Source organism: Perissodus microlepis, chromosome 11, assembly GCF_051167445.1.
Source record: "Perissodus microlepis isolate ML-2025 ecotype Zambia chromosome 11, ASM5116744v1, whole genome shotgun sequence".
Classification (NCBI taxonomy): domain Eukaryota; kingdom Metazoa; phylum Chordata; class Actinopteri; order Cichliformes; family Cichlidae; genus Perissodus; species Perissodus microlepis.
The window spans coordinates 9,929,530-9,944,850 of NC_140471.1; the positions used below are offsets into that span (position 1 = coordinate 9,929,530).

Here is a 15,321-nt window from a genome sequence, read left to right on the forward strand (position 1 = left end):
GAGAAATCAGAAGAATTTGGCCTGAGACCCGAGCTAATGTGAGTCAGTCAGATCCTGAAAATGGTATGTACAAAATAGCCCGAAGGTCCACGTGGTCAAAATACTGCTACCTTCAGTTCACTTTCACTTTAGGCACTGCTTGCTTTTTGAATTTAAGCATTATGATTGCCACCTAATGGCTTGAGTTTTTTTCCCGTCCTCTGTGGAAAGTAAAAGTGAACTAAATTTGGAAGATGCTGAGGAAGAAGAGTGTCTGAAGGCTGGATTTCCTTCCTGTATCCTGCTTTTACACAAAGGACAAACTGATGAGGTTATTTTCAAAGCCTGGGCTTTTCTTTTGGAGGAATGTCAATATTACTCAATGAATAACATTAGTCTGTTTTTGGAAGGAAGGAGCCCTCTTTATCTTTAAGAGCAATACAGAGTCTCAACATTTTGACTAAAGGCTGCAATTTGTTTTCAGGAACACTTAGTAAGAATTTAATTTTGTTATAAACACAGAAATTTGGCCAAAATGTATACAATCAAACTCTGTATTGCACTTTAGTGGTATCCTCTCCCCTTAAAACAGCAAATAAGATATTTTTCCACAGTGTTTACGTACAGAGAACAGTATTATTTAACAGTGCTGAAGCCATACTGATTATCAATAAAGTTAAAGTTAAACACATCACACTGTCACTCCAGCTCTTGCAGTGAGTCTAACTTGAGTCCAGGTGGTGTGTTTGCTTTACACTGATTTACAGTTATCCCTCAGTCCTGCAGTGTAGTCTGGCTAGTCCCCTGTGAGTAAGTCAAAGTACATCAAATATATCTGAGTTGTGTCTTTGCTTAGAGTCTCAGCTGAAACCTGTATATTCCTGTAAAAAAAACACGAATTGCATAATGGATTCAGGCACCGTTCAAGTCCCCAAAAAGTCCTTTGCACATGCTGAAGATTGTATATACCAAAATCTGTAAAAATATATTGAAAAAAACAAACGCCATTGATTCCTGGTCTGGTTGTATGGGTAAAGTACAGTAATCGTGACGTGAACGGTATTGTGTGTTTGGTCCTTCGGAGACGAGCTATGGCAACAGACAACAGAAAGACTCAAGTTAAAGATTTTACACGTACACACACTTTCACAGTCTCTCTGCTTTTTTGTATAAATGTCATGCATCATTTTTAGTGGTTTGAAAACTTAAGATTTCTATTTAGGTTCCAGACATGAGATTTTTACCTGAAAGCAGAGATCAATAGTGTGATCTAGAGAGGAGAGAGAAGGCTGTCTGTGAGAAGGAAGCTCTTTTGCGACATAGTAAAGTATTTGGGTTAGGTTAGATAACCAAGGAGTTAAAACCCATCATTAAACATGATTAAATTAAGAGGTTTTCTTTTTATAAACTACTACAAACCAAATATGATTGTTGTACTTTGCAGTCAGACAGGACCTACAGGTACAAGCTCTAACACAAAAGAAACAACAGTTAGGTTTGCTGCCCTGTGGGGGCCTTCCTTCATTAAATGTAAATTTGAAGCTTGTCAACAGGCGTTTTACGTCAATTTGTTTTACTTATATCAAAATAAAGTCTTTGTCTGCCTCCTCCCCAGAGTCTGAGGACTTCTTGCCTGCTGCTTTGTCCTTGTCTGAGTTTGCACTTTGGTCCTTGGTCTTGGAGGAGCTGTGATCTTCAGAGTTGGTGCTGAGAGGGCTGGATCGCTGAACAGAGTCCAACATAGATCTCACTGGTGGAGATAAAAGGAGAGAAAACTTAAAACAATAATAAGAATAACAGTTTTAGCTGTTTATTGTTTAGTGACTAACCCACAAGGACTGATGGCTGCTTATTTTCACCTTGGTTCTCTTTCTATATTATGGTTATTTTTGAACAGTAGGATAATGGAAAAAATAACCATGTTTGCTGCTGTAATAATGATATTATTAAGTTATAAGATGCAGAAGCATAGTTAGCTTCTTTAACCATATTTCTAAACTGGCAACAGACCATTGTGACTGTGCATTTTGAATGTGCATTTTGAATAGTACGATTCAGTACTATGGCATATGATTGGATGAGAGGTCATGTGACTGTTGTCAACTTCTTTCAGTTATTTTATAGAAAAAAACCCCAAAATAAAACAAATGAGGGCACAAGCAATGAATTTTTTCTTTTTTTTTCTTTTTTTTTTTTTAGCTCTGTGGTCCCACGGGAATGAAAGAAGTGGCTTTCCATATGTTCCATTAAAAAAAGGAGAGAAAATTGCAATATTTTAAATATTCTCAACGGCAGCCCTACATTCAGTTAATAATACATAAACTCACTTCAGGGATTAAGATTAATGCTTTACACAGTTTGAATATTGGCTTTGATCCCGTCTTTGTAGTTTCAGCATATTTCAGGAGCTGTACTTTTTATCTACTATCTCAAAAAGAATCTCACTCCAAACTCACACCACTTTTTCTGAGTGGTAGCCTGCATGAAGTTGATTTTTCTTGCTTATTGTGATCATTATGTTGAGTCAAAATGGCAACTTTTTGTTTTTGAAATCTTGCAAACTTACATTCTTTTTTAAAGTTTACTAGTGGTTTTACTTTGCACTACATTGACCAGCAGATCACGCCGACAACTGTAGTGCCTGGAGCGAGGCCTGGGATCCCAGATGAGATCCGGAGGAAAGTGCAGAGTTTCAGAGGCGGAGCTGTTGAGTGATCATCATGGGGAACGTGAGGTGTTTGGACAGTAATATGGGCAAGCTCAGTGAGATGACTGAGACCAGGGGGAAGACGGTCTGTAGTCTTCGCTTACTGGACCACAGTGGCTTCAGGCTTCTGGTGAACTGGGACTTTAATCTGAGCAGAAGTTAACATTGCTGTTTAAAGGTTTGAATAAACACACTGTGTGGATTCCTCCATCAGGAACAGATAACAACAGGGACTACATTTCAGCTCCTTCTTGTATCATATTTAGATTCAAATTAATGACTTCTTTATGTGGCTATTAAACTGGCTGGAACCTTTCCGAGTTATTTCGTTCTGTGATATTGCATTTCATTTACTTTTTTCATATAAAGTTGAATTTACAATCATCATAAGGAATATAAAGGCAATGCTTTAAGTTTTAAATGTTGGGATCTAACCAGTATTCATGTTTGAAACGAAAACTTTTGTCAAAGGTCACTTGAAAATTGGCCACTGGACCAGGGTTTCAAACACAAACTCTCACATTAATAATTATGTGTAAGTGTTACATAATAGATAGTAGATCAAAGGCAGTGAGAGCCTTGTGAGAGCTGTGACCTGAATCTGTCAGTGTCACATCTGTCATTTCGTAGAAAATACAGCAGCGGCCTCCACGGCACGATAGCAAATACGAGACCGCAGAGGAAGCAAACACTGTGTCAGATCCTGACAGCGAGATCAAACATCCACCAGTCTGTCCAACTTCACGAGGAGACAAAAAAGTAACAGCTGATGTATTTATAAGGGGATGACTGACAGTTCACTGCATTTTCAGTGAGGCTCAAAATCTATTTTCTTTAATGTGTTAACATGAACAAAATAGGAGAAACGTACCTTCCTGACTGGTTTTGTTGGTGGAGACTCCGTCCTTGCCTTTTTCCGATAGCACCCTCTTCAGTGTTGGAGGAAGAACTGTGGCTTTATGAGACACACTGCCACTGCTGGTGGAATCTGAGCTCTCATCTATGTGAAGAAAAAACAAAGCAAGAGAAAACAATCTTTAAGCATTAAGTATGGATACATACCTAACAAAATAAAACATGCATTGCACATTTTAGTTCGAAAAGAAAAAAAAAGTCACTGTAACAGAAATCACCCACTCAAACCCAGAGTTTGACAGTACCTATGCTCCTGCTGCTATTCGTGGTCCTCGGCTTCTGTGGGATTGTAGGTCGAGCAGCCAGAGCAGGCTTTGCTCCCTGTGGCACCGGAGGTTTGGGACTTACTGGTCCCCCTGGGGAACTCGAGGAAGACGTAGCTCTGAGACGAGGAGCTGGCTCGGGCTTAGTCTCACCGCGTGGTGAGGTCTTCTCTGGAGAAGCAGGGTCGGGCTTACTAACAGAACCACCGGGAGACCTGCTTTCTGGAGTGGTGGGTTGAGGCTTGGCTGTTTTACACGTGTAACAGTGAAAAAGAAAAATCTGATTTTTATTGTTTTATTGTACTGGAAACATCAAAAAGATTCTTAAACTTTCTCCTCTAAAATTTCAGGTATATGAAGAAGAAAAAAGCTCACCTGTTGTATTGCTGTCAGGTCTGTCAGGGCTGGAAGACTAGAGCAGACGAAAAAAAAACAAATAAACACTGGATCACTACACAAAACAGCTGAATAGTTTTAGATCAAGCTCAAGTGCACACATGCAATTGTAGTTTTTCAGTTTCAACCATACACACACGAGGAAGCCAACCAGAAGCGGCGTACAGCAGGAGAAGCTTTAGTGCTACTGATACAAGGTACAAAACCCAGAAACCTCCGAATGCTGCAAATACCACAAACCTCTCGGTGAGCAAACTTTTAGTTTAATCCCTGGTGTTGCCACACTAATTCTTCCCCCTTTGAATCAAAATACATTTTTTTCCGTTTTGTCTTTTTTCCTTTTCTATTTTTAATAGACACCAGGGGAAATAAATATGTCACAGTGGAGAAAGCAGACGGACGTGTGGGAAATGAGAGCAGTTATATGGCTGGGAAATCTATGTAGGTAGAATATTCACAGCACTTATGTCATTGCTGTGAGTCATGACAGAAAAAAATTAAATCGGCCTTCTTTTTCGTCTTAATTTTGTCATTTTGCTTGATTTCATGCTTCCATCAATTCAACTTTGCACTTGTTTCCATTCCTGCTACTCTCATCTTGCCCTCTGGCAGAGAGAGGCTTGTTTGTCAACATGTTGTCAGGTGCTGTGAGCAGCCTGAGGTCATCAGGGTCCTTGCATGCCTTTGATTTTCGATGCTTCTTATTTTACACATCCTCCCAGCGGGGACGTCACACTTAGTGACTGTTGAATAAAGGAGCTTTGACAAGTGGAAGCTCTTAACCTAGAGTGCTTTGACTCCAAATATGCTCTTTTTAAAAAAGCACCACCAGCAAGGGTGTACTGGGATATCGTTGATTGACTGATCAGGATCCCCTACAGTTTACAGTTTATTTTTCCATTTATCTGCTAAATAAGACTTGTTTTAAATAAACTTAAATAACACAATATTAGAAAAAATAAACTGCTGTATTATTTTCACAAGCTAAGAACAACCCACTTGCATCTAATACCAAAACTGATGCCATGTAAGGGCCCCACCCAACTACGGAGCAATAATTAGCCACAAGGACGAATTGCTTTACATTCAAAAACAAAAACAAGTAAAAAAAATTCTCACTGCTCGAATTTGAAAGAAGAAAAAAAAAGTAGGCTGTGTTTTGACAAGAAATGAGGGTATACCAAGAGGAAGGAGAAAAAACAAAAGCTGTGAAAATGGCCCAGGCGAGACAAATAGGAAATCCACTAAATGAAGTGTGACAGGGCAGGAAAGTCCCATTTAAAAAACATATCCATCTTCTTTTATTGTGTCGCTTATTAAGGCAATATCTTTAGCTCAACTTCAGACTGGGCTTGAACCCAGGGTGGAGTGAGTCGAGTCGAGTGTCAGGGGTGAGGGTGAGAAGGAGGTGAAGGGGGAAGAGGAGGAGGAAGGGCATCTGAATCGAAGGCCTTTTTAATCCAAATACAGAAAAAATAAAATGTGTGCGCATGTGTGTATACATTTATAGACAAACAATTAGCATAGACAATGACTTTAATTCCTGGAATGTGTAAATATATTTTAACGCATTTTGATCCCTGTGTGCTTCTCATTTAAAAGCCCAAACATATGAATCAACTTTAAACCGCTTCATTATATCACCAATCAAAGAAATAAGTAGAGCAGTAGCTATTTGGTTCCACTGGCAGGATGTTTGCAGGATTAGTTCGGCATGTTTATGTGTGTGACTGCTCTGTAATACATTCTTAGCTCAAAGACTTTTTACTCACTAAATTAAGCTTGTATATGTGCGACAGAACTGCAGAATTTAAGTCTTTTTGGATTTGTCTCAAGTCTTTGTCTTCATCTTTGAAAAAGATCCATCATACATATTGCTGTGCCCCATTTTCATTTACTTTGTGTGGTTTCTTTGTTTTTGGTTTAAATGGCATCACTTTACCTTGTATGCTCTTCTTTCGTGCTTGGCTTTCATCTCTGCTAGGAGGCCGCTGCCCATCATCTGCACACCAGGATACCGCTTGCCTCCCTGAGGACTCCCCCTGCCATCTGAACCCTCCCAGGGTTCGTCCATGGAGTCTGGTGTCCTCAGCTCCTCTGAGCGGTCTGAGCTGCTGCTGTAGTCTGTGGGCTGTGAGCGACTGGAGGCATCTCTGTGGTGGAGATGGAAATATTGTCAAAAAAGCTGGGAGTAGTTACAGAGGAATATAAAAAAATATATATAATTCTGCTTTAGTCTTCATCTTCACCTCGACTTCGGCTCAGGTGCCGGGCTCTTAACTGCAACCTTCGGTGAGGAAGGCTCCTCTGGGATGACGGATGCCTGTGCAGAGGGTGAGGATGTTAAAGTGGCCTGGATTTTCTCAGACTTATCCAGTTTGTCTGATTTATCCGATTTAGAGGATCGTTTGATGAGATTTAGAAATCCTCCTTTCTTTTTCTTCTCGCCATCTTGAGATTCTGAACTCTTCAGGGAACGCCTGAGAAAAGACGCGACGGACAAAGGGACACATGGGAGAAAGACTTAATAAGAGAGGAGTATTAGAAATGTCAAGATGAAGCCCATTTCAACTTATATATCCAGTGGATAAAAACATAAAGAGACAAGAGTACAGTCCTTACTTGGAATCCATCTTGGTGACTTTTTTAGAGAAGAACTCATCTACACCCTCATCCACCCTTCCCATGAGGCCGTTCTGTTCCCCATCTTGAGATGGAGTGCTGCTGATTTGCTGAAAGAAAAAAGATTTTCTGGACCATCTGACAAAAAGCAGATCAACTGCACTGGACTATATCTAAAGAGGTCTTATATGTTATTTTGAGACAAATGTAAGCTCACTAATGCCTTAAAGTAAACTTGAGAAACCCATCTTGACCACTCACTGGTACTTTGCTGGAATGTGTCTTTTTGTTCCTCCGAGGTCGGAGTTTGGTGAAATGCTGGAGCTTTTTTTCCTCCTCAGATGGAAGCTCCACCATCACACCTGTGGGACATGGCTCCAGTTTGGGCAGCACCATAGATGGAGTGGATGGAGTGTGAGATGAAGTTGAAGTGTCCTCCACATGGATCGGGACATCTTCTAGGGCTTTGTCCAGGTCAAACTCCATCTCTGTAGATTTGTAATTTTAAAGGATCAAATACAGAGAAATAAAAAAATAAAACCCCATCAAGTCAACTTCTTATCAAAGTTATTACAGTTAACTAAAACTACAAACTGAAAAACTCAAACTAGATATGAAAAAAGATTTTAACTATAATAAAAAAATAAAAACTAGACTTTTATGAAACGTTAACAACATGAAATGATTTTGGGAACTTGGAAAATTGTCTTTAAAAAAAGGAAAAAACAAAGAAAGTTAACATGACTTAGCTGATGAGGGTTTATTGGACATATTTGAAACTTTGCGTCTATTTTTCTAAATATTTTCCTAAATCTTGCCTCTGGCATGTGTCCTCTATAACTAAACTAAACACTAAAACTAACACAAATTTAAGTAAAACTAAAGATTTTCAACCAATAAAAACTAAACAAGAAATAAAAATCACAAAAGGTCAACAAAACAATTAATCCAACTACAAAACTAGAATTATTCTGCCTTGTATAGCCTAAAGCAGCAAGACGGCATGATAATCTCAATTTAAGAGAACGTGGTGTTATAACATGTACCCTCAGAAATATGAAGTACTAACCAAAGGCACGAGACACTGGTCGTAGCATCCTGCTGTGGATGCTCTTCCTTTTGGATTTCGGAGTCATCTGCAGGAGGAAAAGTTACACTTGTAGCAACTGTGAACTAAAATGAAAACTTTATTTTCTATAAGTGACGAGTGGATGAGTGCTGAAGATTTTAAAACCACGTAAGCAACAACTGTGTGCACGTACAAAAAGAGTGAACAAAAGAACAAACAGCATATCTGTCATAACGCGACACAACTGAGCCGTTAACATAATGTTTTCCACATCTTATATTTCTAATTCCTTAACGTTGAAACTCAATAACAGATATTATAGCTTCCTGTGTTTAACCGTCAAGCTTATGAAGAGATAAAACTTAATATTGGGCAGAACTGAGTTCAGCTTATTGCTGCAGCCCTCCACAACAATCCCAGAGTCTTATGTGGCCCTTTAATAAATTTGTTGTCCACCCCTTCTCCGAAGTCTTGACTGCTGCTTTTATTTACTCGTATCTCAGTGCCACAAGATGATATCGGATCTCCAGTAGCCAAATGTATATTTAATTTAGAACATATTTTAAAGAAAATAACAATAATGTAGCCCACGTTTCTTCAGACTTGGAGCTCATACTCTTAGTTAACAAACCAAAGTATCAACTGCTTAACCTGCCAAATCTCTAGAATTTTAAAGGGGTTTGAAATGTTATCTTTATTATTTATCCTTAAACACAGTGGCAGGATGAGGGAAGCTCTACTGCTTCTTTTTAAGGAAACACTCTTCATACACCAAATTGTAAAAGAACCCAGTGAGGACTGTACAGCAGGCATGCACAGGGGAGAGTGAGGGACAAGGAAAAGAACAGTGAGAGCAAAGAAAAGTGGACAGAAACGAGAATCGAGCGAGGCAGTCCACTATTACTTACACTGGTGCAGCACAGAATCTCCATGGAGCAAAGGAGGAAAAGAGAAGAAGGAAAAGAGGAAAAGATTGAAGAGAAAGGGAGACAACACAGAGTAAGGCCTAACGAAGAACAAGCGAGGAAAATGAAAGAAAGCAGAGGAGGAAGGAGAGGGAGGCAGGGGAAAGATTTAAGAAGAAGAAGAAAAAACGTGGAGATAACTATGGAACCAGAGGAAGACACAGAGGACAGGAGGACTTGCTGCTTTTCCCCACAGCAGACTGCACCAACACTTTTCTGCCAGATGATTACAGTTATCATCTTTGTTTTGCCAACAGAAAAAACACTGCTAAATATTTCACCTCTTAACTCGAGGCCTATAAAAGACTGTTTTCACTTGCTTTTGTTCCAGTTTGACTGGGAGAAATAATATATATTGCACTGCTGGTAGTGAGCTCCAGCCTAGTTTTGTAGCCTTTCTACACTATTTACTCATCTGCATTAAAAATGAGCCAATAACAGCTGAGAGTGCTGTTAGCATTTTGGCAAAAGGTTCTCAGTCTGTGCTAAAATTAATGATGGTCAATGTAAAGATGACGAGAACTAATTTTTTAGGTAGAGGTTAAATTTAAGGCAGGTGTATTTGTGAGCTACAGCTAACTGTGAGCAAGAACCACTGCCTCCCTTTGCTTAGGTAGGTCAGCCGTTAATTCTAATTAAATACACACACCCTCACCTGTTGCCCACCATAACCTACCATACATGTTTCCAAATCCTCAAGCCTCTCAGCCTCCAGTATCTCGGCCGATGCCCTTTTTGGAATCTTTTCCTCCGGCACATCCAGGTCCACCGACTCCTGCTGCACCAAGGGGCGACCTCGGCGTACCAGATGATCCGCCTGAGACGACCGGTGACAAGAAAAACAATGAGATAGCGTGCAAGAGAGACAAAAGATGTAAAGAGAAGAAGGAAAGTTGTTGAAAGGCAAGCAAACAGAAGGGGTGAAGAGTCAGGATGAGACAAGATCAATAGGGGAGAAAATACTAAATAATTTTAAATCAACATTTACTTTTCCCCCTCTAGCCATTGTTAATTACTGAATACAAAACAGTCGATTCTAATCTTACCAGCACGTGCTGTGACGTGGAAAGAGCCTCCAAAATCTCATCGACGATGCGATCGGACAGAAAGGACGCTAGACTCAGCTTCACCTCACTGCCACAGAGAGAGAAGGTGAGGGGAGCTGTAAGGTCACAACAGACTTAAATGCTTAAACTATGAAGCCTCCAAACACACCTGATCTTGTTGATGATATCTACCCCAGACTGCTCCAGGAGGGTTTTGCTAACAAAGCTTTTAGGTACAACCATCCTAGCTGAGCTGGCCTTCATCAGCTCTACTCGAAGATTACTCTTCTTCATCACATGAGGACACAGAGACTCTGCTGCATCCATCATGGTCTCCAATAGCGTCTAAAGAGACAGCAGGGAGGAAAAGGATGTAATGATGGATCCGATTAAATCACTAGATGACAGGCTGTCATACTGATCTCATGAGCCTACATTTAAAATGCAATTTCACAGACTTTACTAATATATGAACGTTAAGGCCCAACCTGCAGCTGTTGGTCCATGACAGCAGTCACCTCCCCGGCCATAGACTCCAGTTTCTCCTGAATTGGACCTACTGAAGTACTGTTCACCTCCTCTCTGGAAGCTGATCCGAGGTGGTAGAGGTTGGGAAGCAGCTAAAAACATGACAGGAAGGCACGCAAGGAGAGGATAAACATGGGCATTTCAATATGGCTGATTCAACTTTTGCTCTAAATTTTGAAAAAGAAACATCTTGATATCACTGGAACAATATAAACTATCCACACTGTATTACTAAATTCATTATAAAAGTCTAAATTCAAATGGAACATATAGAATATAATAAAACACTGACAGTAAGATAGAGTTTGCGTATGTGTGTCAATATATTAGTACAGGGCAGCCATGTTTCCTAATGCATGTGCACCGATCAGGCATAACTGCTGATGACGTGAAGTGGATAACACTCATTATCACTTTGTCATGGCACCTGTTGGTGGGTGGGCTATATTAGTGTGAAGGTGGACGTTTTGTCCCTTTAAAGTTGATGTATTAGGAACAGGAAAAAATGGGCAAGCTTAAAGATTTGAGCAAGTTGGATGAAGCCAAACTGTGATGGCTAGACGACTGCGTCAGAGCTCCTGTGGGCTCAGGCTGCAGTGGTCACTTATTATCAAAAGTGGTCCAAGGAGGGAACAGCAGTGGGCATCCAAGGCTCACTCATGCACAAACGTGCTCTTCACAGAAAAGGACGGATCGCGTGGTTTAAACCAACAGACTGTAGCTCAGATTGGGGACCCATTGAATGCAAAAGGGGGACCAGCACAATACTTAGCAGGTGGTCATAATGTTATGCCTGGTATGTGTCTATAGCTGACAAATACACCTTAAAATCTTTTATGACGCAGGATACTTGGTGAATTTGAAAATGTGGGTTTGTTTTGAATACTTCTTTTGTACATTATTTAAGACAAACATACCCTACATAATTTTTTGTTTTCCAGTAAGAAAAAACCTAACAAAAAAAGTAGAATTAATACAACGATTTAGAACAAATGTAGGAAGAAAATTTAAATCTATTGCATAAAAGAATATATATGATTCTGACAGGCTGTGGTCTGGACTTCTGCACACTGAAAGTAAGCATGGGCATTGCAGATTTACTGGTACAAACCATGACTTGTATATCCATCGATAATCCAGTGTTTACAGTACAAATAATGCTTCTCCTCTTGATGCTTTTGTGCTTTTTGAAACAGAAACACTTTTGGAAGCATCTTTGGCAGCCCACTTTTTGTCCCCTTTTTCATTTTTTTAACTGAATGGTCACAGCATGTAAAGATTAACTGAATGTTTTATTAATATTTTATCTCAAGCTTTTTGGTTTTAATGTCGAAAGCACTTTTATTAGAATATCTGATTCCAGTTTTTATCAAATCTGTTCTTAGAGACTTCAGTGCACAGTTACAGTGTGCAGCAAAAGTGCAGGTGTGACTACGCACAAGTTTAGGATATTGAGGAAGGGCCAGTCTATCCTGGCTGATCTTAGCCTTCTCTTATCAAAGGACGTCCAGTTGCTTCCGTCTGGTTTCAGAAACTGTATGTGAAGGACAAATAGACTCAAGAACTCCTTTGTCCCAGCTGCCGTTGATCTTTTGAATATCTTCTTAATTGTAATTTTACATAATGTAGCGATTTTGTATATCTACTGACTATTTACTGCTTGATGTTTGTGTGTTTTCTGCTGACTGTACAACAAATTGCCCCTTTGGTGATAATAAAGAATCCTTGACCCCTTCAGCTGTCTCCTCACCGTTTTTGAATTCCTGGCATCTTTGATGAGGCTCTCCGCTGACCTGACATCCTCCAAGATGGCGTCCGTCTCAGAGTTCCTCAGAGAGTTCAGGTGGTCCTGGACTTTAACACAAATCCTGTCAATCATCTGGAAAACAAAAACAACGATGACTGTTTTTGTGTGTCATACAACATGTAAAATGGGGCAAAGACACTCAGTGTTATATCACTACAGCAACATATTTAATATTAAATAGTAACTCAAGTTCAGAGCGGAAGAGTTTAAGTTTCTTGGGGTCGCAATAATCGCCATCTCCATTCACTCACTCACCTGCTGTGTGGTTGTGGTTACGATGCCCTGCTGAAGCCGATAAGCCTGTTCCTGAAGATATTTTCTTGTTTCGTGGTTCCTGTACAAATACGTTTCAATCTATGGAGCGAAAACAAAGCTGATGTCATGACAGTAAACTTAAAATAAAAGATTAAAATTAAAATCAGTGTCAGTTTATTCAGTATGTTTTTCTTCACTGATGCCATTGCATTCAGCATGTTTTAAAGACTAAAAGTCTCTAAAAGACAGGAACCAGAGGGAGTTCTTCATGTACCTTTAGTAAGGCATCCTCAGTTTTCTCAGGGCTCGCCTTTAGAGCCTGGGAGGCATCGATGATGGGGAGGGGCATGAAACGAATGGTGAAGTTCCTAATGGATTTTTTTTTTTTAAAAAACCGACGAAAAACAAAATGAAGAAGAAGCAAAGTGATGTATTTAGAGACACATTGTGCATTGTAGCAGTGAAACATTATTGGATTAAACTGGTACTCCTGGGTAGGTCACTGATCTCTAAGTGAGAATCACACACATTATTTACATCCACATTAAGTTTGGAGAGATGAAGGGACAGACATGTAAGGCAGAAAAACAAAGACAAAAAAGCACATATACAGTACTAGCTTTACTAGTCCCTAAGGACCCCAAAGCGCTTTACACATTCAGTCATCCACCCATTCACACACTGGTGATGGCAAGCTACATTGTAGCCACAGCCACCCTGGGGCGCACTGACAGAGGCAAGGTTGCCGAACACTGGCGCCACCGGGCCCTCTGACCACCACCAGTAGGCAATGGGTGAAGTGTCTTGCCCAGGGACACAACGACCGAGACTGTCCAAGCCGGGGCAATCTTCCGATTACAAGGCAAACTCCCAACTTTTGAGCCACGATCGCCCCCCAAACTGATACAAGACAAACTGAAGACAAGAAATATATAAAGCAAGATATATGGAATTATGTAGCAAAGAAAAAAAATAATAAATAACTCTAAATATGTCTTATATTTTAGATTCCTCAAAGTAGCCACCCTTTGCTTTGTTGACAGTGCTGCAAACCTCCACAGTCACCTGATTTAATCCCAATCGAGATGGTTTGGGGTGAGATGGACTGCAGAAAAGGCAAAAGGGCCAACAAGTGCTTAGCATCTCTGGGAACTGCCTCATGAACGACCTCATGAAGCTCATCGAGAAAATGCCAAGAGTGTACAAAGCAGTAAACAAAGCAAAGGGTGGATATTTAGAAGAATCTAAAATATAACACGTTTTGAGTTATTTCTCACTTTTTTGTTTACTACATAATTCTATGTGTGTTAATTCATTGTTTTCATTCCTTCAGTGAGAATCTACAGTGTAAACAGTCATGAAAATAAAGGAAAACCATTAAATGAGAAGGTGTGGCCAAACTTTTGACTGGTAGTGTATAAACCTGTTGCGATATGAAGGTAAAGCAAAGGGATTAGAATAATTTTTAACCTCAAAGGCTGAATGAATGATTGTTATTCATTCAGATTGTTATGTGTGCTCTCCTTCCTCACGTCTTGACCAGACAGATCTACTCTGAACAATTTCTATAAATCACTGAGACCCGTGGATAGCTTTTATATGCTGGGGATTGTGGGAGACTTTGAATACTCCAACTGTCTGTTATATTGCAGTACTGAATATCTGGAGAGAAAAAAACTTTAAAGAATGCATGGTACACAGGAGGAAAATGGCGAATTGAGCAAAGGAAACAAAGACACGCGATGCTGCACTGCTGAACCGAACGGAGATCAGAAACAAGAAATTGTTTTTTCAATAATACAACACAGAGACTCGGAGGGGAAATGAAGATATGTGCTGCTGGGAGAATATGACAAAGAGAGAGGAGATGAAAAAGAGGAAAGAGGTGGATGAACCTACACATCCCAGAAGCAAATTTATTCACACGCACAAACATCCAGATACACAATCTGAAGGCACGGTAAACAAAATCTGATTTGTCTGGCTTTGACTTCTACTTTTTTATGTCTTAATGTATCACGCTTTCTTTCCCTCAGCACACTTTCATGTCATTGTGTCTCTGTAGTATTCCCTGCGTGTGTCACTCTCTCCTCTCTGCGCTTTCCTTCCTCTTATCTTTTCTTCCTGTCTAAACAAACCTCAGACTTTCCTTCTGCTCTGCACAAAGAAAAACCCCATCTGGGCTGCAAAAGCTAACTACACATCCGTTCCTTCAGCAGTTTTAATGTTATACACAAAAGCATGCACGGTTTAAAAAGAAGAAAGAAAAAAAGGCATTATAGAAGCACTATACATTTAAAGATTTAATTTTGAATAGACAACACTAAACCATGCACTCACATTTACAAGCATGGACGGCATTACTTACTTTTCCAGAGCGGCTGCTACATCCTGCAGACCCTGAGGGCTGGTGTTGTTCTTATCCCAGATCACAGTCCTGCTCAAAACAAGCACACAGTATGACGCGAACAGAGGAAGCCATTAATTCTCAAAGATGATTTACAAGATTTTACTTGCTATCTTCTGATTACCCATAGGCATTAAAGAACATTTGTAGGGATTTTATACAGAAAAAAGGGGGAAAAAAAGAAAAGGGCTATAAAATAGTGGTTTGAATATTTAACTGCACAGTGGCAAAAGGCAAAATCTGTGTCAAAACAATACACATAAGTATAAGATATGGACTGTTGAATACAAATAACTGTACAATAATTCGTATATAGGGCATTGTAAATATTGCCTATTTTAGTTACTGCATTATTAATACAG

General features: G+C 39.8%; 1 protein-coding gene across 2 annotated transcripts in view; it reads right to left on the bottom strand.

The window, feature by feature from the left end:
* Positions 1 to 393: 393 nt before the first annotated feature.
* Positions 394 to 15,321, bottom strand: part of LOC146377272 (F-actin-uncapping protein LRRC16A-like) — a 64,161-nt gene continuing 49,233 nt past the window's right edge. Inside the window, exons 22-39 of one of the 2 annotated variants that reach the window (XM_084942608.1) lie at positions 14,921 to 14,989; positions 12,827 to 12,920; positions 12,553 to 12,651; positions 12,241 to 12,369; positions 10,451 to 10,582; positions 10,132 to 10,307; positions 9,963 to 10,050; positions 9,593 to 9,733; positions 8,860 to 8,877; positions 7,952 to 8,018; positions 7,144 to 7,370; positions 6,883 to 6,992; positions 6,510 to 6,740; positions 6,203 to 6,413; positions 4,240 to 4,276; positions 3,847 to 4,110; positions 3,558 to 3,686; positions 394 to 1,729 (exon numbers count right to left, since the gene is read on the bottom strand). In XM_084942608.1, coding sequence (XP_084798734.1) covers positions 1,557 to 1,729; positions 3,558 to 3,686; positions 3,847 to 4,110; positions 4,240 to 4,276; positions 6,203 to 6,413; positions 6,510 to 6,740; positions 6,883 to 6,992; positions 7,144 to 7,370; positions 7,952 to 8,018; positions 8,860 to 8,877; positions 9,593 to 9,733; positions 9,963 to 10,050; positions 10,132 to 10,307; positions 10,451 to 10,582; positions 12,241 to 12,369; positions 12,553 to 12,651; positions 12,827 to 12,920; positions 14,921 to 14,989 — 2,395 coding nt within the window. In that variant the 3' untranslated portion in view covers positions 394 to 1,556. The remainder of the gene's footprint in view (positions 1,730 to 3,557; positions 3,687 to 3,846; positions 4,111 to 4,239; positions 4,277 to 6,202; positions 6,414 to 6,509; positions 6,741 to 6,882; positions 6,993 to 7,143; positions 7,371 to 7,951; positions 8,019 to 8,859; positions 8,878 to 9,592; positions 9,734 to 9,962; positions 10,051 to 10,131; positions 10,308 to 10,450; positions 10,583 to 12,240; positions 12,370 to 12,552; positions 12,652 to 12,826; positions 12,921 to 14,920; positions 14,990 to 15,321) is intronic. The other variant, XM_084942609.1, reaches the window with a different exon arrangement.